General features: G+C 40.0%; 2 protein-coding genes across 3 annotated transcripts; one reads left to right on the plus strand and one right to left on the minus strand.

Moving 5' to 3' along the window:
* Positions 1-3,392: 3,392 nt before the first annotated feature.
* On the minus strand, positions 3,393-14,643 carry clcn6 (chloride voltage-gated channel 6). Its single transcript, XM_023333388.1, has 22 exons — positions 14,536-14,643; positions 14,062-14,121; positions 13,359-13,424; positions 13,100-13,232; positions 12,917-13,023; positions 12,627-12,753; positions 10,776-10,843; positions 10,461-10,519; positions 10,239-10,371; positions 9,410-9,523; positions 8,487-8,653; positions 8,308-8,419; positions 8,039-8,168; positions 7,238-7,391; positions 6,435-6,591; positions 5,963-6,069; positions 5,596-5,782; positions 4,970-5,136; positions 3,986-4,142; positions 3,798-3,905; positions 3,595-3,720; positions 3,393-3,512 (listed from the first exon to the last, which is right to left on the minus strand). The coding sequence occupies exons 1-22, from the start codon at positions 14,608-14,610 to the stop codon at positions 3,432-3,434; spliced, it is 2,595 nt and encodes an 864-aa protein (XP_023189156.1). The 5' UTR covers positions 14,611-14,643; the 3' UTR covers positions 3,393-3,431.
* Positions 14,644-19,040: 4,397 nt separating this feature from the next.
* On the plus strand, positions 19,041-22,714 carry LOC102222868 (galactose-specific lectin nattectin-like). 2 transcript variants are annotated; one of them, XM_023339567.1, is made up of 7 exons: positions 19,041-19,146; positions 19,224-19,283; positions 19,777-19,798; positions 21,381-21,463; positions 21,706-21,840; positions 22,205-22,316; positions 22,496-22,714. In XM_023339567.1, exons 2-7 carry the CDS (start codon positions 19,224-19,226, stop codon positions 22,558-22,560), a joined length of 477 nt encoding a protein of 158 aa, XP_023195335.1. In that variant the 5' UTR covers positions 19,041-19,146; the 3' UTR covers positions 22,561-22,714. The 2 variants fall into 2 exon arrangements, with proteins under 2 accessions (XP_023195335.1, XP_023195342.1); XM_023339574.1 differs by having other exon boundaries at positions 21,384-21,463.
* The last annotated feature ends 2,012 nt before the right edge of the window (positions 22,715-24,726 follow it).

Below are 24,726 nucleotides of genomic sequence, written 5' to 3' on the forward strand. Positions count from 1 at the left end.
AACATAAAGACAACAGAAGAAAAGTGCAACAGTGACGACGATAATTCAAAATAACATTAAATGAAAAAGGAATGAGCCTGTTGGTCGGTGCGGCGCTCACCGGCCTGCTGGACCGGATCTGACAGGAAGCCACCATAAAAACAGGCTTTACTCCAAAATCTGTCACACTTTATATTTTCACACTTTGTGGAAAATTACAGATCTATTGCCAGTTTGATCTGATAAACCAAGTATCTGCTTTTGGCAGGGACTATGATTGCTGTTCAAAACAAAGAAGCTCCTACTTTTATTTATTATTTTTATGGCTTCCTGTTATTTTAATGAACTTGTAAATAAATCCATCTGATAAAACAACACTTCTAACTTCTACCAGAGGCCTGGCATCAGCATGCTGGCCGATTCAGGGGACAACCAGACTGATCACATCAGAACGATTAGACTTCATGCAAATAAACACGTCAGTTTGAACGGCATCCTGAGCAAACCAACTTAGATCAACTTCATTATTCAGCTTATCTGGGTGGTAATTATCAATCATTTCACATTCTGTCTAATTGTGTACCTCAACAGAAAATATTACAGAAGGACAGAAAAGATTTGAACTGATCCATATTTGGTGGCATCACAATTAAAATTGGTCCATCGAGTTCAAACGGCTCCAGAAACAGAAGTGGGATGGGGAACCCGGACCGAAGATGTGCTCAGTGTAATTTATTATTTATGGCAATAAATGATGAAAGTGATGATATAAAGTAAAAATATTCAGTCTCTTTGGCATCACTGCACACAGCAAGAGCCTCAAACCTAAATACTAACATTAATGCTTGTTTACCATCATAAAGGGACATGAACACAGCAGCTGCTTTAAAAAGGTAAGCAGTTATGAAATTAATCAGAAATCTTAAATAATGAAATTAGAAATGGAAACACCCAAACATGCTGCTAATGTGGTTCAAAACTAAATAAATTAGATCTTGTTGTCATGATGAATGATGAACTGAGCAGTCAAAGCAAACAGCAGAGAAAACTCACCCAGATAATCCCAGGTTATTTGTACCAAAACTAATCTTAGTGTTTAAATGTTGTTTCATTCAACCGTTGAATCATTTTAAATCCTCCAGCAGCAGAGAAACATCCGATCTGAGGGCGTCTCCTCAGATCAGTGGTGCTGCTTTAGCTTAGCATTCAGATTGATAAACTATTACAGGTACGAGTGACTCAGTCCAGGCTTACAAATGAATGTTTGGGCTGTCTGTATATAACCATATATTTTCCGGAGTATAAGTCCCATTTATTTAGAAATTGTTAAACATGAGAGGGACTTTGTTCATATTAATGATTTGATCTGGTGACTCGTTGTGTTCAGATGCTGTTTAGCAAACTCACAGTAACTGTCGGCTTTGGTTTGGCGTTTTCTATCTGGGCTCTAAATCTGGACGGTCTGGATCGGTTTCGCTCCGACAGCGAAGTGCGCAGCGGGGCGGAGCGGAGACGCATGCAGTAGACAGGGAACAGAGAGAGGCGGCTGCGTTGTATGAAGCCTTGAGAGTCCTTGGAGAAGGACTGCAACGCTCCAGCAGTTTCGACCGACAGACATGGCTGGCTAGACTCTCTGCGGTTGGGAAATCTGAGGAGGAAGCAGAGATCCTCAGAACAGCAGCAGCACATTCTGTTTGTTCAAACTGTTCCTCCAGCTCTGGCCACCTTCCTTTCAGCAAAGTCTCTTCTTTCCTCACGGCTGCAGACGGTCATGTTTGATCCTTGGATCGTATCCGTCAGTATGAGCTCATATTTAAAGGATCAGTCAAAAAAATATAACATCTATAAGTTAATCCTGACAGTAAAATGCAGAACCAGCCAAGCTTTATGAAAACTAGTGTGACTTATAGAACGGAAAATAAAATATGGTATATCCACTAAAAATGACCGCATGTTGCCCATCTACATCCAAAGCGAATATTTCTACATTTGTATTCTTTTTTTTCATTCCTCCTGAAAGGAGGAAGGTTCTGCTGGAGCTCCAGCTGATGAACCGGACCGTTCTACTTACTGGACACGGCATAAAACAGAGAATACACTTCTGCTTCTGGATAAAACAGTTAGGCTCTGACATATTTTAAAAACATCTCACAGACACAGAGGAACATCATGATTAATAAAATAAACTTCAGCCTCCTTCCTGATTGGTTGTCTTCAGGGTTTTAGAGGGAACCACGATTAGTTTCAATATCTATTTTAGAAGAAAAAGCAACCAGTTAAACTACAGTCGGTTTAGTTCTTCTAAATTTAAATGAAAGACTTGCCATGTTGTTTTTGCTGCAATGCATCCTGGGTAAATGAAGAATGCTATGTGATGTAGCATTAGCTCCTTCCAGTCAGAACATTGATTTTTGTGTTCAGCCCTTTTAACTTGAACTGGAGCTCATTGAAAGAGAAGCTAAGACAGAAATGATGACAGGAAATGAAAATGAGGACCAAACTGAGGAAGAGGAAAGAGTCGGCTGAAAAATCTGGTGTTTGTGCTGCTGCTGCTTGGAAACACCAACTGGAGAGTGAACACTGCAAAGACGTCCTGATAATAATCCAAACTGTTTACGACTAGAACTGGGGTGGAAACTTTTCTCAAATACGTCTGGATGGACGTCTGCAAAGACTTACAGATGCTTCATCATCACTTTAAACCACCATTCGTTTTGTTCAATTTGTTTTGTTTTGGCTTTAGCTCCTGCTAACGGTGTTAGCTCCTGCTAAAGGTGTAAAGAGTAGATCAAAAGCTGATCACATTAGCTTGACCCAACAAATCTCATGGCAGATGAAAACCTGGTGGGCTCATCATCACTTCTTGTGTTTAGTTTTTAGACTCTAGTCATCTATATCTTTAAAAAACTAATAAATAGAATAAAACTGGCAACCTTCATAAGTGAAAAAAATTATATATGTTTTCTAAAATAATTTTAACTTTTACATCACAAAGCAACAACTTTTAGGTTGATAAGAAAATTAAAACCTATTTAGGCCAACATGTTCAACTAGTTGTGGATCCCCTTTAAGGAATGTTGTGGATGTTTTGACCAATTATTTTATGCTTTTCTAAAATCTCCTCCTTGCCTACACACAAGCTCAGCATGTTCCTATAGAGACAGTTCACTGCTGTCTCAGATGGTCTCCGTTAAGAAAATACAGTTTGTTTTCTGTGATCAATGCAAAAAATAAAGAAACATAAGAGAAAATCTCTAAACTGGAGTCTGTGAAGGCTCCGACTGCATGGACCTAAAGAAGAAGATCTCCCTCCTGCAGTCTGAAAGCTTCTTCTCTGCGGCTCTCAGATGCATCTTGTTGGTTTTGGGAATGCTTTAATAAAGTTAGAGACGAACCAAAGCCAAGGCTTGGAGGCCAGGCAGCGCGGGGCGGGGCGGCGCCATGGCGTCGGGTCAGATGGTGATGTAATGCTGTCGCAGTTTGGCCACCAGGAACTCGTGGGTTAAATTATGTCTTGTGATTATTCCAACAATCTGAAACAGAGATTTTGCTCAGACACAACTAAAACGTCTCCGCAGCTGTACGTACAGGAAGCACCGATGTTTGAGAACTCACTTCTCCAACAGCGTTGACCACTGGAAGGTGTCGAAGGCCCATGGTTCTGAACAGGTTGAACACCTGGGAGATCCGGGTGTTTGGTGAAACCGTGTAGGGGCATGTGTTCATGTAGGGCGTCACATCCTAGCAACGCAGGGATCAAGGTTTTACCAGCAGCTCTAAATCAAACTGAACTTATTCAGCAGCGGGTCGGATCGTACCACTATCATCCGGGGATTGAGCATGGCCAGGTCCACTTCGTGGATGTCCGGGTACCGCGGGTAATCTTCGGTCATTTCTGTGAACGACAGCCTGGGCTGAGTGGCGCTCTGCACAGACGGAGACTTCTGTCATTAACAGGGAATAAAACACGGATCTTTGAACAAACGTGGATCAACGTCTGACTGACCGACTGGTTCTCGGAGTAGCAGACGCCTCGGATGAGCAGGTTGACGAGCTGGGAGCGCAGGATGAGGCCGTGGAAGGTGAGCGGTCTGAATCGCTCCTCCATGGTCCACTCCTCACTGGGAGACTGGTCTGGGTACAGGTTTGGGTAGGGAGCGTGCCTGAAGACAGAAACAGAACCAACATTATTCTGCTGGATGCTGTGAGAGAATAAAAACATTTTTTAAGTTGCAAACAGTTCAAATGTTATTGTCCCATAACCATGTCTGAAGCACAGGCTTCGTTTTTATGTCATAAGGTTGATTAGGGCTTGTCCAACTGTCCAACAGTCGGATCTTGTCCGACTGTCCAACAGTCGGATCTTGTCCGACTGTCCAACAGTCGGATCTTGTCCAACTGTTGGGTCCAACTCCAGTTTGTCCCAAACAAATCTCCAGATTCATCAAAAGAAAAGAAGCAGACAGCAGACTAATAATAGTCAACTTGACCAATAATTACAGTTTCCCAATAGCAACACATTCCTGAAAATCTCTCTCCATTTTCCTGCCATGTTTTGGTTGATTTGCTCCAAATCAGTAGATGGAAAAACTAATGAACTTTTTCTTATTGATAAAATTTGCATGACAATCGGATGCAAACAGCTGAACACCGAAAATAAGAGAAAACGTTTTTCCCTTTGTCTTTTTGATATCAGACAACTCTTTAATGAGCTTAAATATATTTAGTTATTCATGGCGCTGACAGAGAGCTGCCTGGTGGAGCAGCTATGATTTCATCTCCATGCAGAAAGTTTTTATTCTGCTGTTGTGTAAATGCAGTTTTTTCCCAGATACACATCAGAAAACATTTTTGGAAATGTTGTTGTGTAAACAGGAACTAAATGTAATTTTTTGTTTTAAATAAAAGCAGTTATATCTTGTTTAGTTTTGGATTTTATGTGATTACTGAGTCAAAAGACAGAATGAAAAGTTGATTTCCTGTTTGTTACCTTCTCTCTAACATCTGCTGCAGCAGGTCCTCTCCCTCCTCCGCCGGCGCCGCCGCCGCCGCCGCGTTCTGATCGTCACAAACGTTCTTCAGCTCGCTGGACGGGTACGACTTCATGGACTGGCAGCGCCGCCGCTGCTCCGCCGCACGAGAGACAATGTTGGATTTCTGCCAGGGAAAATAAAGGTAAAAGTAATTTTATTCCTATAGCACATTTAACCCTAACCCAAAGTGCTTTACAGAAATTAAAAGAAAATACAAACAAAATAACAAACCAAAGGAAAGAGCAAAAGAAGAAAAAGAATCTAATGTTGATCTAAGTATGTAAACTAGGAGCTCCTGTTCAGAGTTGCTAGATAAGTATAAGTTAGTATCTTCTGATCTAAATCCATTTCTGGGTTGGAAGAACAGGAGTCTAAAAATTAGTCTAATAATGTTGATCTAAAGTAAATAAAAATAAAGAGTCGGCTGCTTTTCTGGACATGCAGACAGAAAAATATCTTCACGGAACAATTCCTGGACTCAAAAGACAAACTATGTGACTGTTTTATGAAAGATTCATAAAACTTTTATAGCAGCAAATTTCTCTATGCTTACCGTTAAACAACACATCATAACGCTGGTTACCTTGAATCGAATGTTGTTGCTGATCAGGATGTTGCCCTTCATGAAATCCCGCTCGTTCTGTCGGTTTTCCGTGACCACGGGAAAGGCGTGGTAGACGGTGGTCCGGAGGATGCTGACCAGGGACTGGACTCGAGTGTGGGGGTAAACGTAGGTCAGGTTGGGCTCCATGATGTCGCTGGCTGTCAGCCTGGAGGGACGAAGAGAGGAGACGAAAACTGAACACCAGCTGAGCAGAAATTCAAGGTGGAGAACAGAAACATGGCTCAGTTGGTCATTTTATGAGTAAACTTTATTTTAAGGAGCTGATTTATTTACTACAAACTGTACACATGAAAAGGCCACCAAACATCTTCCAGTCTGATCTTACTTATCCATCTCCACCTCCGTCTCCCACTCCAGCAGAGGGACGCCTTTCAGCTGGATGTGGACGTCATAGATGCCCTTGTTGAAGAAATCTCCAGTCCATTTAGCAACCTAAAGTTCAGACACAAATTTAACTTAATCTGCTGCTGCATTGTGATTGGTTCTCTCTGACATGGTGCTGTGCACTAAGGCCAAACAGAAGGTTTAATTCAGATGCGGTTTGCAAACTGAAGTTGTGAAGTCATAATGTTTCCAGAGGACAGAGGCTCTTTAGTCCTTTAAAACAAGCGTGCTTAGTGTTTTCTAGTCATGAACTCTAACATGTAACATGCTACAGGAGGCTGAGATCAACCTCTTAGGAGTTTCTGTCATTTAAGCAAAATGACCAAAACACACAAACCTCAGAAACATGAACTCCTAACTGCAAACTCCACAGACTGAAACCATCACATGACAGAAAGAAGCAGCGTTAGCACCATTAGAGTGATCATGATGGGCAGCCCGTATGTGATCTCATTGGTGGACTCGATGAGGATGACGGTGAGACTGATGGTCATCCTGACCACGCCCCCGAGGAAGGCAGCGGCTCCGATGAGGGCAAAGGTCCCCGAGTAGATGTGGAGTCCCAGTTTCCTGAGAGAACAGATCCCAGTTAGAACCAGTAGCAGACACAGCTCTGAACCTTTAACTCAATATGCTAAACACCAGACAAATCTTTTCAAAACCAAATACTGAGGCCAGATTTAGACTGCGGTGACGTTTAAAAGCAGACGGACGGAGTTCCGGGTCCAAAGAGGTCAGTTGTTTTTTAAGCGGCTCTCTGATGGCCAGCAGGAGGAGGTCCGAAAAAAACTTACTGGCTGCTGACATTTTCTAGAGCTGAAAATCTAGTGATGGTGGTAATACTGGCAAACACTGCAAAAATGATTTTGGTTGTAAAATCTGCTTATTTTCTCCTTTCCTCTCTTTTTCCTCTGAGACTCAATATTACATTACCGTGAAAAGTGCAAGTTGATAACACTTGGAATATATTAGCCAAATGTCAACACAGCCTTTCAGTTTCATGTCCTGATGATCGCCGCTCCGTTTCCACCTGCTCTGGTCGGAGCCATTTTCCATGTAATTCATCACTTTGGTATTTAGATCATTCAGAAACTAAGACATAATGTCAGTTAAATAAATGTGTCTTTGTATAATATTTAATGTTTAGTTGGTTTTGTGGTTCTAATCTTCTTCTGTAGAACATTTCAAAGGAAACAAGAACTTTTTTTTTTTTTACACTTTGAGGATGTTTGCGACCAGACGACCGAACGCAGCGCCACACAGGAGAGACGGGACGAAGAGACCGCTGGGGACAGAGACGCCGTACGTCCAGCACGCCAACAGGAAGTACAACAGGAAGAAGATGGACAGAGTCACCGGGCTGAAGGTTCCTGCAGCGTAAAGCAGAGAATCTTTTTATTTATGGAAAATCAACTCATCTATTTATGAAATAAAAAAAACATAAATCACTGAATCTTTAGACATATAAGAAACTTTTACATCATCATCTTACCCTGTTTATTAATGATCAAAGTAGCATTTTTACATTTTTATTGGTGCTGCCCAACTCCACAGAGAAAATATTAATTACTCCTGCAATAAGACTTTTTTCTTTTTTTCTCCGAAGAGTTTTTGCGGCGCTAGTGGCTCGTATTTTTTCCACAGTAGGCAGACAGGAAGGAGGGTGAGGAGAGGGGGGAAGACATGCGGCAAAGGTCGTCGGGACCGGGAGTCGAACCCGCAACGTCCGCATCGAGGACTAAGGCCTCCAAACGTGGGGCGTGCTAACCCCCTGCGCCACCACAGCACGCCCCCTGCAATAAGACTTTTAATGTGTGCATTGAAAATATGTTTTGCATGAGTTTATCTCTGAGATAAACTGAGATAAACTCAAAAAGGCGTCAAGAAGTAAATCGATATGCTGAATGTTTGCATAGAAAACCAGTTCTATGCAAAAACAGTTGGATGTTTGCTTAGCGTCCTCATTATTTAGCCATTGTTCCCAGAAGGAACCAAACACGTTGGTTCAAATCCTCACCATCCTGGTGGAAGAGCTGGTGGATGGCCGCCTCCTGCGGGTTGAAGAACAACGTCGCCATGTCGTTGTAGGTTTTATTGGAGCAGAAAAACTGCCTGATGGTTGAGTTGATGTCTTCACTGTCAGAAACCTGCAAACGAAAAGCCGACTGTGAGGACATGAAGCTGAAGAATCACTTTTTATTTTCTGTCCGTCTGTCACAGAGAATCGGTGAAAACTATCCAGGCTTCAACTGCCTTCGTAGAAAATGTTTAAAAGTATATGCTCACTGTGGGGTTATGGGTCGTCGGGGAGGACAGGTCCCGACATTCACCCAACAGAACCGAGGCCAAAAATATCACCAGCGTGGTCACCATGGCAACCAGCAGACTCTCCAGGACCCTGGGAATAAAACGCCGTCAGCCTGTTTGTTACGCGGATCGACGTCCAGCTGCCGGGCGAGACGGACCTGATGAACCTGGCTTTGGGGTGGATGTGCCTCATTCGATACTTGGCCAGGCACTTGTTCATGCAGTTGAAGAGCGCCCCCAGCAGGCCGCCCACCACGCCCATCAGGACGAAGAAGCCAAGGTCCACTGCTGTCCACAGGTGGCATTTCTTTTCCCCGTCTGAACACTGAAGGACAAAGATTAAATTATTAAAACATTGGTGAACTCCCACAATTTCTTTAGAAGACTCCAGATATTTTAACTGTGATTTATTCAGAAAAAGACTTTATATAAGGTTGACAATGATGAAGCGTTTAATCTAGACTAAAACCCAGCTGGTTAGAGCTGCTTCTGAATCATGACAAAATATTTGATGTGTAATGATGATTTTAACAAAGACACTTGACAAATACGACGTCTGTTCCTGGTTTTCACATAAACATGTCTGGTGTGTTTATGATGTTTTTATGATGTAAAGAACTTTGCTCTGCTGTGCTGCTGAAGCGTGCTATAAAAATCACTTATATCAATGGTTGATATAAATTACAGCCATTATTTTTATTTGTCAGTCTGCAACTGGAAAATAATAAACAGGAAATCTGGAATCGATCATATTATTGCAATAACTTTCAAGTCTAAACTTTATGACCGTTTTAATTTAAACTCAAAGGATAACTAACTTCAGAGGCAGTTTCACCTTTTAGCGCTTTTACTGGTTTAACTGAAAAACCTGCAACTTTTACGTCGACACAGACATGAAAAATTAATGTTTACAGACAGAATGATATAATTTGGTCTGATTGAAAATCATTCCCAGCTCAGCTTTAGCTTTTCTTCTAATGTCAGGAGTGTTTCTATGCAGTAAAACATCTGATGGCTTCAGGCTTAGAAATGCTAAACCCAGAAACAGACAAACAAAACCAACTCATGATGGATCCCTCACCTTGAATTCTCCAAAGTTGAGGAGCCCAGGCAGCTGGAAAGAGCCCCATTTATTAAAGTTGATCCCAGAGCGGAAGAAGTTCAGCGTGAAAGTGGCCGACATCGAACAGAAGAGCTGAAAACACAAGTTCAGATCTGAGAAGGCCAACACCTCTTCAGTTCATTTCATTTGGTTTCTGTAAATCCTGCTATGAGCAACATGTTGGAAAAAAATCTTAAAAGGAGAAAGAGAAGGAGAAACTTTAAACATCTCTTCCATCCATGGCATTCAATGCAACATGGCTACAGGATCAAATCCTCAACTCAGCATTTCTCTGCTCTGGACGTTAAGCTGTTACCACGTCATACAGCAACATTCTTCAGTCAGAGGCTTCTTCAGAGTAGCTGTAAGACTGACTGCTGCTGCAGATCCTTCTTACCTGCAGCATCACCATCCACAAATGATGCCAACTTTACAATCCAGATCCATTTGTGCTCTCAGTCCATCTAAATACAATTTAGAGCCGCAAATGTTACAAAAAAAGAAACTTTTAATTTTTTATAAATATCTATTCCAGAAAATTTGTTGTCATTTTTTATATATATAGGGAATATTATGTAAGAAAAATTATTACCTGAAAATGTATTATTAGTACTATAATACTTTTAATGTCATTTTGTTGTGAAAGTGCAAAGCAATCACTCCCACAAAAAAAAAACTTCTAAAACCTGCATTTATTACACAGTTATTAAAAAAATAGTTGGTTCTTTAGCATTTCCAGCTAAAGTTATTATTGTGCTGAAGTTTGCTAAAAGATGGATTAGTGTTGCATTAAGAAAAGACAACGCACCACTTTCCAGGTGAGCGCCTGGTTCCAGAAGGAGGAGCCTTCCTCCAGGCTGAAGAGAGTGCCCCCTATTGGCGCACCGAAGGCAGCAGCAACTCCAGCGGCGGCACCGGCTGACACAAAGTCCCGCTTGTCTCTGGGGAGCAGATTAATAAGAAAATAAGCTACATTTCCCAATGTTCGATAAGTGAGATTAGCTGAATAACAAGAGTCACCAGGTCGTACCTGTCACTGCGGAAATAAGGAAAGTCAAACTTGATCCTCTTGAAGGTGATGCTCTGAAACTGATGGAGGGAAGAGCAGAAAATTAGACGAGTGTTACACCCTGGACAGGTCGCTCATCCATCAGCAGTCAAACAGAGACATGGTTAACCTAACCTGTGTCTGTGTCTGTGAGTGTGTGTGTGTGTGTGTGTGTGTGTCTGTGAGTAGGTGTGTGTGTGGGAGGAGTCAGAGAGCCTGCAGTAACACCCTGTGGTTAACCATCCTCTCATCAGCAGAGCATTCAGAAATCAGCTGATCGGTGTGGCAGCGACGCACCTGAGGAAGGCCAGCTCCCACTATGGCTCCACTGTGGATCATCGGACCTTCCTTTCCCACAAACAGACCTGAGAGGACAAACAGAGACGGCTCAGAGCATCACAACCTCTGGATGACCTTTCCTCACAAATTCAGTCTAAAAAAAGGGAAATCATAAGAGAAATGTAGAAATACTGCAGGATTAGAAGGTCAGGTGGACCGAACCAACACCGAACCAACACCGGACTAAAACCGAACCAACAACAGACTAAAACCGGACCAACACCGAACCAACACCGGACTAAAACCGAACCAACACCGAACCAACACCGGACTAAAACCGGACTAAAACCGAACCAACACCGAACCAACACCGAACCAACAACGGACTAAAACCGAACCAACACTGAACCAACACCGGACTAAAACTGGACCAACACCGAACCAACACCGGACTAAAACCGGACCAACACCGAACCAACACCGGACTAAAACCGGACCAACACCGGACCAACAACGGACTAAAACCGGACCAACACCGGACCAACAACGGACTAAAACCGGACTAACACTGGACTAAAACTGGACTGAAATCGGACCAACACCGAACCAACAATGGACCAACACCGGACCAACACCGGACTAAAACTGGACCAACACCGGACCAACACCGGACTAAAACTGGACCAACACCGGACCAACAACGGACTAAAACCGGACTAACACTGGACTAAAACTGGACTGAAATCGGACCAACACCGAACCAACAATGGACCAACACCGGACCAACACCGGACTAAAACTGGACCAACACCGGACCGGCTTCAGTAGAGAATGTTCCGTGACATTTACTGATTCTCTGAAATATTAATGCGATTAAACTAAATCAAATTAATTATTTAATCACATTTTAATCAACTATATATAAATTTTGCTACATTATTGAATAAATGAACCTATGAGCTCAACAGCAAAGATATTAATTGTTTATAATCTGTCATTTATGTGATTCAGCCATGAAATTGGTGCAAAATGCTGCATCATGTTTAGCACTGAGATGCTATTTAGGGACGAACAGCTGATGAATCATCATGTCTGGTTAACGTCTCCTTCACCAGTTAGATCAGACCATCTGAACAATGCATAATAATGTTACATCTACCCAAAACCAACATGAGAAAAGAAACTGAGCAATAAAAGGATAAATTTAATCAAATTAAACATAGTGAGAAAGTCTGTATTTACTTTATCTAGAGATAACACAATTAATTGTGATGAATATGTAGAAATAATCAAGTAATTTAGTAAATCAATTCATTCTGGGCCATTTACTGAAAGAACAACACAGTCAGAGCAATAATTAAGGCAAAACTGGTTTAATTACTGCCAGTTAATTGGCAATAATTAAACCTTCTTTGAAAAAAATAAACCTTCTTTGTCAGTAATTATGTTCTGCTCCACAAGCAGTTTTAGCTTCAAATGGTAAAATTCTGTGAAAATAAATTTCCTGTTAAATCCCCACTGTCACCCAATGAATAAAGAGTAAATAGAAAAATAAATCACTAGATCATCTCTACACTGCATCGATGTTCAGTCCGGCAGAAAGAACTGAACTTTTCACGAGTTATAAGGATTTTTTTAGCTTCAGATGAATCCTGTAAAACATGATCCAGCGTTCACTAAAGGAATGCCGTCTTTGCATTTTAGGCAAATAAATCTTTATTTTGTTATTTAAAAAGGAATAAAATTTATCTGCATTTTTGTATACATTCCTAATACTGCATAAAAAAGGACTTAAGTGTTAAACTGCAGAATGTGTCACTTTTCTTTGATTAATCGTCAGAACAATGGATTCCTGAAATATCGCCCTACCTCCAGCCACGCTGAACAGGACTCCAGCAGCTTTGCAGAGAAACGTTCGAAGTCGCACGATTCCTGGGATCTTCACTCCATTCAGGTAACTTTTGATCTCTGGGATACCGGAGCCTGCAGCCACCGGCTGGAAGACGAGACGCATCGACAACAGCATGTTAGCGGATCGGTCTCCTACCACACACACTTCAACTGAAAACACATCCAAGCAGGTCAGGGGAAGCAGTGACGGTCACCGCCTTTGCTGCTGGTATGTTCCCACTAACATGCGGTTACTGTGGAAAACATACCTCGATGAGGACGAGCACGCTGGCGATGAAGATGAACACCATGTTGAAGGTGAGCAGCTCCAGCAGAGACAAAGACAGGCAGCCTCTGTCTGTGCATTTCTCTATAGCTGGAAGTCTGCAGTTAAGGAGCACTTCCTGTTTTACATGATGGAGCTTCCTGTGTGTTGCAACGCTAAAGGATACAATCAGCAACCACGGAGAATTTGATTTTAGTGAAGAGATGAACAAAGAAGTCCACAAACAGTCCAACCAGTCCGACCGCGACCCCGATCACGAACACCATCACCCACCGCAACGCCTCGTACTTTCTGGCTTTCTGAGGAAAAAATAAAGATGCATTCAGACTTTACACATCAACCATCTTCAGAGATTTTTTCCCCCAAATGATTTTATATTTATGTTTTTTTCTGAAATGACACTAAAGCTTTATACATTTCCCCACCTTGTTGTCCAGACCCTCCAGAACCTCCACATACGGCTCGTTGATGCAGCGATCATAATCCAGACTCTAACAAAGACAAACAGGGTCACATATTCACCAATTCATCTGGTAATAACTTCATAAAACTCTGTGATAAAGAGTTTCTGTCGGCACACTTTCCTTTCAAACAGAACCAACATTTTTATCCTTTTTAAAGCAGTTCTGATCAATAGTTTCATGTATGGGTGGAAGTTCCTGGTTCTCACGCCCAGATCAGCTGACAGGGATCAAAATTAGGGCCGGGACTTTAATGGGTTACATTTTAATAATTAATTACATAGATTTTAACACAATTAAATGCATTTTTTTTAAAAAACATACAAAAATTCCAGTATGCGTTTCTGGTACACTTGTAAATCTGACGCACAAGCCACATCCGGGAAAAACATCAATGGACGTCAAAGCCACCATGTTGTGGCAAAACGTCATGATCTTCTACTGAATAACTGGGTTCTGACAGAACCAGGATGTTCTGAGACCTGTAGCCAGGAGGTAATCAGGAGAAAATGCTGATGATGTACAAGACAGCCATAGAACTGGGTCAATCAGGGTCAAAGCGATTTAGACTCAAAGCAACAAAATACCAAAGAAAAACGTCTGCAGAACTGCTGATCAGATCAGAAGAACTTTAAACATCTCTGAAAACTTCTAAACGGTTCCTCACCTCGTAGTCTTTCCTCGGCAGAATCTCATCTTCATCATCTCGGATTTCCCCAAGAATTGTCTGAGAAAATATGAAAGAATATGTATTTTTAAAATGATGCACAAGCAGATTTAGTCAACTATGAAACAAGCCAGATGAAATCACAGCAGCAGGGACAATCAGCTGTTTGCTACTTGTGATGATAACTTCAGGTGGACGATCAGGAAAGATGCACAAAAAATATTAAAATGAGTTTATAGCAGCTGGGATCAGCAGTTACTGATAAACAGGATGACGCTGAAATTAAACCAATAAACGGGAAGAAAATCTGATTCTCTCTGGGGAGAAGCTGAACATCTGAGGCTGGCAGGGGATTCAGCAGCAGCAGGGTGGAGCAGAGAAGAGATTCCTGGAGGAACTCAGAGGAACCGGACCAGAACCCGGGAATGCCCCACCGAACCCCGCCTTCACCGTCTGTACCCCCGCTGTCCTCACCAGCTCCTCCGGCGTCCGCGTCTCTCCCTCCCTGCAGCAACACTGGCAACAAAAACAGCTTCTGCAGCACGCCATCTTTGCTGTTGTGTCATGCTGCTTTCAAGAGCTGTGGTACAAAACAGAGTCAGCCGAGCTAAAAGCTAAGAAAAGAACATTTACCGAAAAGAAAACCAAGAGATATGCTTGAAATAAAAAATAAAAATAAAGTAATTTGCTTCAAATGCTTCATAATCGGAAGCATTATAAAACTTTTACTCATTCGGGATAATTTAATAAATGCATCGATTTGTTTTGGGAGCGAATATTTCCCGAGATGATTGAATGCAACGGAGCTCCTTTCACGTGACAATTTTTTGTTCGAAAGCTTTATTAAACAACTTTCCGTTAACAACAACGCAAATACTGGATTTAAAACAACTGGTAAGTTTTAAATATATGTATAGAAATAAACTGAACTGAATATGTTCATGTTATTTCACCAAGTCGATTCGAACAAAAAAAAAAACAAAACAAAGAATTTCACAAACATTTTACATATAAATATATAAAAGTTGGTGATAAATTATACATTTTTTGTAAATATTGAATTAGTGCAAATATGCCTGGTGTCGACCTGGGCTCTCTGACTATTCATTCGCTTGTGTTCAGGATGTGTGGGGTCTGCAGCAATGCTAGCTGCACTTTCCCTGACCTTTAACCTGTACATCTCCTGGAAGGAGGGAAGATCAGCCCTGATGATGATTCTAGACTGGACAGGTAGGACACCTGTCCTGCTAGATGAGCAAACTAAGCAGCCGTTTAGGGCCCCAGGGTCACTAAGAGGCCCCATCAGTGCAGTTTATTTATTTATTTTAGTAATAATTTCTATGTCACTATAGTAGCTAAAACACACAATATCACTATGAAGTGATTTGTTTTTACAATAATATAAATTTGATAGTGTATGTAGAAATCATTATTTTATGGATAAAAAGAAAATATTTAAATTGCTCTTGGGGGGCCCCCTGGTGGCCGCGGTAGGTACCGCACGCTTTGCCCCTAACGAGCTGCTGTGCAGAACATCCAAAGGTCCAAAGCTCCGGTCAGAAGTTAAGTTTGCAAAACAATGTCTCAAAAAAAGGATTTATCCTTCAGGGAGGGAGAAAAGAAAGAGGAAGAACAGAAAAAGCCAAGATAAAGGTTTGTTTTAATGTGTCTGGGTAATGTAATGTAAAAGATTTGTAAAGCTATATGTAAACTTTTAATTACATTACATTAGCTTAAACTAATCAATACAGAGGAGATTTACTTTTTAAGTGACATTTTAATTTACTTATTTCATTTTCAGTTTAAAATTAACATGTAACATATTAATATGAATGAAAAACCTAAATGAAAAGGAGTGGAAGGAAGTAAAATCTGAAATTATCTCTCAAATAGTCAGATTAATAAAACAAGAACAGGTCTAACTGCATGAAGCAGCTGCCACAGACTCAGTTTCTTCCCCCAGACTGAGGAACATGATGAACAACTTACAGCCGGAGGAGTCTGCTCCGCTGATGTCAAACCATAAAAAAACAGTTCTATTTCTGACTTATGCAAAGTCAGAAAGTTCTCAATATCCCCAGAATATTGTAATTTCAGTCTGTAGTATGAAAGTAACCTGAAGAAAAATCCCCTGCTGTCTGTTTCCGTGTATCTTTGATCACCTGATCACATCAGGTACACAGCCATGCAGAATTGGCAAACAGGTTACAAATTATGCATTTTGATTATAGCCAGCAAACATTTCCAAACAGGTTTCTAAGAAATGTTCCTGGAACTGAAACAGTTCCCAGAACAGTTGCAGTTGCTGATATTTAGCAGTTTTAGTTTGGAGATCAGAGCCGGACGCCAGAACCGTTCGGTACATCAGGAAGCAGAACCTCCTCCATCTTCCCCTCACCGGGCCGACACAGAAATGAACTCAGACTAAATCCTCTCTGTGATCAACTATATAAAAAACCAACTTTGTTCTCAGTCATGTTTTAATGTTTGTTTTTAAATTAATTTAATGTTCCATTTAAAATGTTTTAACCAGCTAAATATCAAACATAGAACTTTAGTTATGAGGATTTTGTTTATGTAAAACAGATATCCAGATTTTCTAATGTAGAAAAAATGAATCAGAATATTTTGTTTGCAAAGCTGGTGTTCATAAACAAGGAATTTACTTTGATGTTACACTCTCAGTGAACAGACATTAAGGAGGGCCAAAGGTAGTCCACGTAGACAACACTCCTATTCAGGCTAGAGATGGCCAAATGGCCAAATGGCCTAAGTACCCTTAAGTACCCTTAAGTACCCTGGTAATGGCCTCAACGCATCTCACAGTTGCACAATTGTTCCTTAGACTTCGACTTCGACTTAGACTGACTTTGTTGTCATTTTGCATGCACAAGGTGTATACAGAACGAAATTTCGTTGCATACGGCTCAGGACAATGTTTGAGGTTCCAATGTTGTGAGTAAAATAAAATACAGTATAAAATATGAATATAAATCTAAATATAAAATATAAAGTGCAGGACTGACAGTAAAATAGAAGTCCACCCGTCTCTCCTGCACCCCAATGCATGCCTGATAAAGCACATGTGCATTCAGTGCTGCCATGTCAATCATGTTTGCCAGGTTTGCTGACCAGCTGTCACATAGTGATGGAACCTTGGTCACCCCCCGCAAGATTATGACTGAAATAAATGCCATTAGTTCTTGTGAACTAAATAGGTGAAGCAGTCACCTATTTATCCTCCACAGCACAAAAGGCTGCATGCAAATTTGCATGTGCAAAGTCTCCCAGATTTCTTTTGCTTACACTTTTTGCATGATTTTTTTGAGGTGGATCAACACAATTAATTTGGTTAGTTTATTTCTAAACTGCCATTTTATACCCTCTTAGCTTTATTTCAAAGAGAAACATTACTAATTTCTTTTAGAAAAACCTTTGCATACTTTTTGAAACAGATTGTATGTTTTGCAAACTCTATGACATTTGGCAAAATGACCTGGATAATGCAGCACAACATCATGGATCAGCTGCAAAAGGTCACATCTCTCCAAAAACACTTCATGTATGCTTCAAAACTAAACTGAAGAGCACTACCTACAGGAGACCTGATCTCCTGCAGGTATCATAGATACCCACCCCCAACATGGGCTATTCACATCCCTACCTTCTGGCCTGACGGTCAACGACCACATGTACAATAGAACAATAGAAGAGATGAATGGAGGCTAATTTGAGCCATCAGAGTCGCCAGGTTTTCAAGACCAGGTCTTGAAAACCTGGCAGGTCTTAAAAACCTGGCCCTCCCAGTGTTAACTGTAGATTTATAAAGTTTATAGAAAAAGAAAAGGAAATGTTTTATTGTTTGACATCAGCGTAGCAGAAAGGTGTTGACTGCATTCCTCAGTTTGCGGGAAGAAGTCTGTGGCATCTGCTTCATGCAGTTGGACCTGTTCTTGTTTATGTGCTTGATTGAAGTTTTGTTGTTCATGTTTTAAACAAAGCATAATCTCTTCTGAGAATCATTTCAGATTTTACTTCCTTCTGTTTTTCATTAAGTTTTCCATTCACATTAACATGTTTATTTTAAACTGTAAATGAATAAATGAAGTAAATAAAGAATAAAGAAAAAGTCAAATAAAATATAAATCTCCACTGTATTAATAATAATAATTTTCATCATTCATGGATGCGTTTGGAAATTCACCTTTGGCTTCACATGGTGGCTAAAAACACATAATGAAGAGAATCACAAACTTCACATCTAAATAATTGTCAGTAATTTACTAAAGTTATTGCATTTGGGATGAATGAGTTCTTATAAATGCTCTTTGTTGCAGTCGCTGCTCAACAAAGACTGAAGTCGCCCACAATTAGTTGAGCCCTTTGTTTTGTCTGCCTTTAGTATAAATCTCCCAGCATCCTTTGCTCTTTGCATATGATTTTCTGGGCCACATTGATATTTCTGGACAGTTTATTTTCATCCTTCACTCACCATACCAGGCTCACATGCTAAAAGCTAAAACATTTTCTTAAGATTCATGTACAATATCTAAAATCCTAAAAGTGGGTCAAACATTAGAACCATGGAAACAAGCAGATCCTCGATGTGCCACTGAACCAGGAAAACATTTTGTTTTTTACCTTGAACACCCAAGTAAAACCTTTTCCTTCTTGAATTAACACTTTGGGACTTTAATTGATCCTTTTATCACCGTTTGTTTAATGACAACCTGGTTGTTTCTGTTTGTTCTCATCAGAATAAAAAAAAGCCTCCATCTCAAAGAAACCCGTCACGGCCGAATCATCCAAGGAAAGCCGAACAATGCAGAAACGATTGCACAACGAAAAATTCTTTCACTAGAAAACAATTCCACGAAGCTAAAGAAAAGAAATATTTAAATCCAGGAAACACCTTTCCTGGAAATTTTGTTTTTTTTGTAAAGACAAATTTTATTTTGTCTTACGGGAAGGAAGGATTACATTTTCAACATTCCTCAAGCTATATAAGAGCGGTTCTTCTATCTGGTATTATTCTCTCTGCATCAGGACTCACTGCAGCAAAGAAGCATCCAGCTTTTCATTACTGTCTGTTGTTTTAACTCTAAGTTTATCTGAAGTTGCTTCTGGGTATACAAAAGCTGTAATCTATTGTTTCTTCACAGATGGCTTCAGGTTTTCAGCTGGTGTTGATCCTCGGCTTCATCATGATGACTGCTGAAGCTGTAAGTCATTTAATGCTAATATATATTTTTATTTCTCCATAACCTGCATCATGAGCTAGGTCATAAAATGTAGCAAGCCAAAAACTGGGCTTATGTGGAACTAGACAGCAGAAATAAAGGGAATCTGACGTCCATATTCCACTGCTCTGTCTGATCTTGGTTTATTAGATAAAAACTAAAATACACAACGAAAAGGGAATATAAGTAAGCAGGATTCACAAAGAGCTTCCAGAAAATTTCCAAAAAGCTTAGAAACCTGAAGCTGTAAAACCAACCAGTGACAGCAGAGACTGTTGAATGCAAATACATCAGTTTTCATCTGTTTGCTACTGATTTAAGATCTCTTGGCTGCAACTCCACAGAATAATAGAAGAATAATGTCAAAATGACAAAATGCACAAGATTTTTACAGTTTGTCACCAGAACCTGAGGATATTATAAAACCCAGAGGAAGAAGAAGTCAGTTTTCATCAGTTTGTCTTTGTGTTCACAGGGTCCAGTTCCAAACATGGCAGGTTGGTAATTATTTCTATAAAACTTTAGTGGTTTATTAAAGGTGGCAGAAGATATTACACAGCTGTACATGCTATGAATAAAACCATCTGTGTTATAGATATATTTTTAGGTATCAGTTGTGTGACAGCTTTGGAAGCTATTTGGTTTTTTATGTTATAAAGACGATTTGACAGCTGAAGTCTTGGGCTGTCACGGCGTCTGCTGTGTACCTCCCAGGTTTCACTCAAACTGTAAGATCTGCAAGAAGCTCTCACAGCAGCTTCTCTATGGAGTGAAAATAGTCTCAAAATATCTGTGTGTGTGTAAAAGTATATGTAAAAGTATGCCTACAAATGTTGGTGTAGGAGAAGGTTTATTTTATTTTTAAGGTTTATAAATCCAGTATTACACACACACTGATATTTTTACACTCACACAAATATTTTTACATTCACTGATATTTTGAGACTATTTTCACTCCATATTCTCCTGAAAAGACAGTTACAATGGAAACCAGATATTTACATTCACTAAATAAAAAGACACAAACAGATTTTTTATCACTGTCTGAAGTTAAATCTGCACAATTGTTTTTGTTTTAGCTTAGTAAGAGTTACCAAAATTATTTCAAATTGCTAAATGCCAGAAGACTTAGTGAGAAATTTTTTTAGAGATGGTTTTGTAACTTTCCTTGAATTCAAAATTTGACATAGATTTGATCGTTCTCAGGGAAAGCAGTCGTGCCTTTTGATTTCCTTCCACAAACCTCTGATAGGTTAACTGACACTTGAGTAAACTGGCGACCCACCTCTAGATTTATTTTAAGGCTGCAGCTGAAAAACGCTCTTATTCAACACGATGGGAAAGTTAAAAGAAATTAGTGAAGATATCAGAGAATCATGGAGCTGCTCCAGTCTTCTTCATCCTGGGAACAACTTACCAATGCTTAAAGGTGCGGCGTTTGTCTGTGCATCTACAGGCATGACGGGAATGTCCACCCATCAAAGCGCTCAGGAAGGAGACGGGTTCTGGTCCAAAACGTGCAGATTAAGCCCAGTCGTTATTCACAGTGAAACTCTTCTGTACTGACATGAACTGAATAGCCGCTCAGCGAAGAAGAAGCCTTTACTTTAGAGGAAACATACAAAACTAGACTGCAGTTTGCAGACACACACAGAGACAAAGAGCTTCACTCTGCAGACAGAAATGGTCTGATGACACTAAAGTGGAACTGTTAGGTTCTAATGACACAAGGGGAGCTTTCACCATCCCAGCTGTCAAATATGGACAATAAAACATTTTCTTTTAAAGGTTTTATCAGCTATAATGGTCACACAGGACAGCAGGTTGTGAGAGAGAGCAAAGGTCAACAGGCCGGGACTCGAACCTGCAACAGCCTGGTCGAGGACTAAGGCCTCTGTATGGACTGCTCTCTCTCCACCTTGTGCAGCCAAACTCTGAGTCTTTAATTGATCAAAAGTTCTGTCATCACAAATAAGCATCTGGAGAGTGAATTTAACATATAATAATCAGAAGGGCTAACTTATATATCTATGAATTCATTATAATTTATTAAAATATCTTTTGAATTGTTTTTGTCAGCAGCCTGTCCTCCTGGCTGGACCCAGTTTGGAAGTCGCTGCTTCATTTTCTACTACAACATGAAGACGTGGAGTGATGCCGAGGTACAGAGCCACGCAAACACAACTCACTGCTTCAGTTTCTAACATGGACACTCTCCTCAGAGTAGCTGCACTCACTGAGGAAAATAAAGGAAAATTAAGCTGCTCTGCTTTATTTTCCTGTATGTTTTTCCTGTTTATTTTATTTCCTTCAAATGTGTATGAAAAACCTGAGTTTTTCATACACATTTGAAGGTATTTATTTTCCCAATATAACTTTGTCTACTGTGTCTGTTCCTCATTAGGAGTTCTGCATTTCTATTGGTGGGAATTTGGCCTCAATCCACAACAATGAAGAAAACAGCTTCCTGAGTGACATGGTTATACGGGACACTGGGAGCCCTGCGGTCATATGGGTCGGCGGCTACGATGCCGTCACAGTAAGTTCCTGAAAAACAAACTAACACGCTGCAGCTGGATGACCTGCATGTTCACACAAGTTAAACTTGTACTGTGTGTTGATGTACACAGAATGTTTGTCAACATAAAAAACACACACACACTCATGAACAACTGAGGGGGTGATGTTCATGGGTGTGTGTGTGTGTGTGTGTGTGTGTGTGTGTGTGTGTGTGTGTGTGTGTGTGTGTGTGTGTGTGTGTGTGTGTGTGTGTGTGTGTGGCCTTGTATTTGGTACATTGTAAGGTATCAAATCCTGCAATAAATGATATTTCAGTAACTGTATTTTTAGTTAATCACAACCTGCCTGGCAGGTTTTTTGTTCTAACATTTCATGTCTATTAGGAGGGACAGTGGATGTGGAGCGACGGATCAAAGTTTGACTATACTAGCTTTGCTATCGGTCAGCCTGACAATATTCAACAATCAGAAAACTGCCTGGAAATTAACTACACTGGTAAAGATAAACCCATTTTTATTTGTTTGTTATTTAGTTTTAGAATGAAGGAAGGCTGAAACCTGACCCTGTGTGGTGTTAAAAGTTACATGTAATTAATAAGCAATAGAACATGAAATAAGATGGAAATGTAGAAGAATCAGATGTTTAGTCATGCTTGTGTTTTTTTCTCCTAACAGTGTACAAGTGGAACGACAGATCATGTGTCCAGCCATGGCCATTTATTTGTGCCAAAAGAATCTGAAGCCTCCAACAATTCTGTTTTTGGTGGGATTTCTTTTGGGATTAATGGGTTTATAATCTTTTGAAATAAAAAGTAACATTATAAACACAAACTTGATTTAATGATCTTTATGCTGTCAAATATTTTTACTTCATTAAATGGTGTGAAAACTTCATGTTTGCCTGCACATGATTATTTTAGCCTCATTTTCAAATTCAGTATCAAGTTTATTTTTCATACTTTGCAAAAAGCTGAAATGTAACAGATTGTTTTACAGTCAACATGCCAGCAAATTATTATGAAGAAAAATCAGTCAGAGGTTTCCAAGATTCTTTGTAAAAACACAATGAAAACATGGATTTTATGATCTACTGCAACCAAACAAGAAACTAAAAATTAGTTTAAAGTGTAACTTACAACCTTGTGAAAGTGAAACCCCGATCCTGACAACTAAACAAATTTGCACAAAAATGTCAGATTTCCCTCAGAAATATAAAGATAGAACCCTAAATAACTTATTTAGAGAGTTTATTGGCAAAAATGTTAGGGATTAGTTACACTTCAAGCACTGATTTAGGAGTCTCTGGTGAAAACATTGATCATTTAGTTTGTGGCAACTCATTTTAATTCCTGAAATATCTTTTAATCTGAATCAGGCTGGAGAACTTTCACTGAGTTGTGGGTGTTAAATGATTGGTTAATACGACAGAACATTTTAAACTTTAACATTAAGTAACATTTATAAACCATGGTGGGAAAAGGAGTCAGAATTAGGAGATTCATATAAAGACCTGAAGCGTTCTGACTCGTCTGTCATCTTTGGAGAGATGACTGAACCAGAATAAGATGCTGAATTAAAGCATAAAATTAAAGCATTTCTGTCAGCAGATTTAATATCAAATCATCTCAGCAAAAATGTAGAAAGCAAAACCAGGCAAGTGTTTGCATAGCACATCAGGTTAGATGAAGTGATTTACTAAAAGATTTTAAAAATGTCATTCAAAAGAAAAGCTGAAGAAACTGGTGGAAAGAAAGCAATGCCAGGGTCACTTACATGATCAGAGGAAGTCATGTCTGCAGGAATATTTTTCAGTTTGCAGAACTTTTGTGTTTAGAACAGCATGCTGAAAGAAAAGATTACTTGTTCACAGTTTTGCTGTGGCCAGTCACATTTACAAAGCAGCACCAGTCTTCTCTTTAGAATGAACAAAGACAGTAAGTGTATTAAGAGACTAATATTTTTATTTCAGGTTGCATATATTAAGATGTTGTGTTACTGCGGGTTAGGGGTCCATGAGTGTCTGTTAAATGGGTCAAGTGTTCTTCAACATCCCAGAATCATGAAACCATCAGCTGTGCAGGCTGCATGTAGACAAGAGCAAAATCAGTGAGAGAGTTTACAGGAAAAGACAGCAGCATGCAGACGATGTGGTGAAGCAAAGTGATTCTGCTGTAAGTCAGCAAAAAGATTTACACAAAGATCAAACTCAGGAAACAAGAGAAGGAAGCATTTTGTTTTCAACATTCCAAGATCCTAATCAGAAAGACTAGATCAGATTTTTCTTCCATCTGGTGTTACTCTTCCTGTCACTGCAGCAATGGTGACAAGTAGTTTATCCATGTTTAACTCTTAACTAACTCAAAACTATTCATTTGTTCCTTTCCAATTTTCTAATATTATCTTAACTGGATGATTTTCATTATGTCCTCTTAAATTTATCCAATAATTAACCATTATCTGGTGTCTTCTGATACATAATGGCATTTCTCCTGATTCTACTTGTAAAGCACAAAGTTGACTTAACTGCCTCTAAACAAATTCTCAATGCTCTAGCTTGAATAACATCTAATTTTTTTAAAACTAGTTTTAGCCGCTGAACCAAATAAAACTCCCACAATCTATTCTTGACCAAATTAACACGGACATCGTGCAATAATGGGAACCAGGGTTTGGCACTCTGTGGGATTTTTCTGTTTTCCTGCTGCTTCCCTGTTCTTCCACTAGATGGTGCCTAGAGGTGCCACACCTTGGAGAGCTTGCTCCTGAGAGACTAGCCTGTGTTTGTGTGGGCGGGCGTGTGCGTGTGTGTGTGCGCGTGGTTGTGTGTTCATTCACAGACCAGACATTCATTCACCATCACATACCTTACTGTAAACAGCAAAAACAGCATTTTCCCTCATGGGGAC

Source organism: Xiphophorus maculatus, chromosome 1 (genome assembly GCF_002775205.1).
Source record: "Xiphophorus maculatus strain JP 163 A chromosome 1, X_maculatus-5.0-male, whole genome shotgun sequence".
In the NCBI taxonomy this organism is placed as follows: Eukaryota; Metazoa; Chordata; class Actinopteri; order Cyprinodontiformes; family Poeciliidae; genus Xiphophorus; species Xiphophorus maculatus.

Coding starts and splice junctions, on each gene's coding strand:
- clcn6 (XM_023333388.1), bottom strand. CDS start 14,610: ATGGCGTGCTGCAGAAGCTGTTTTTGTTGCCAGTGTTGCTGCAGGGAG. Junction 10,520..10,775: donor TGGGAGCTGGCCTTCCTCAG/GTGCGTCGCTGC, acceptor TCCCTCCATCAG/TTTCAGAGCATCACCTTCAA. Junction 6,070..6,434: donor CCATCATGATCACTCTAATG/GTGCTAACGCTG, acceptor TCTGAACTTTAG/GTTGCTAAATGGACTGGAGA.
- LOC102222868 (XM_023339567.1), top strand. CDS start 19,224: ATGGCTTCAGGTTTTCAGCTGGTGTTGATCCTCGGCTTCATCATGATG. Junction 21,464..21,705: donor AGACGTGGAGTGATGCCGAG/GTACAGAGCCAC, acceptor GTTCCTCATTAG/GAGTTCTGCATTTCTATTGG. Junction 21,841..22,204: donor GCGGCTACGATGCCGTCACA/GTAAGTTCCTGA, acceptor CATGTCTATTAG/GAGGGACAGTGGATGTGGAG.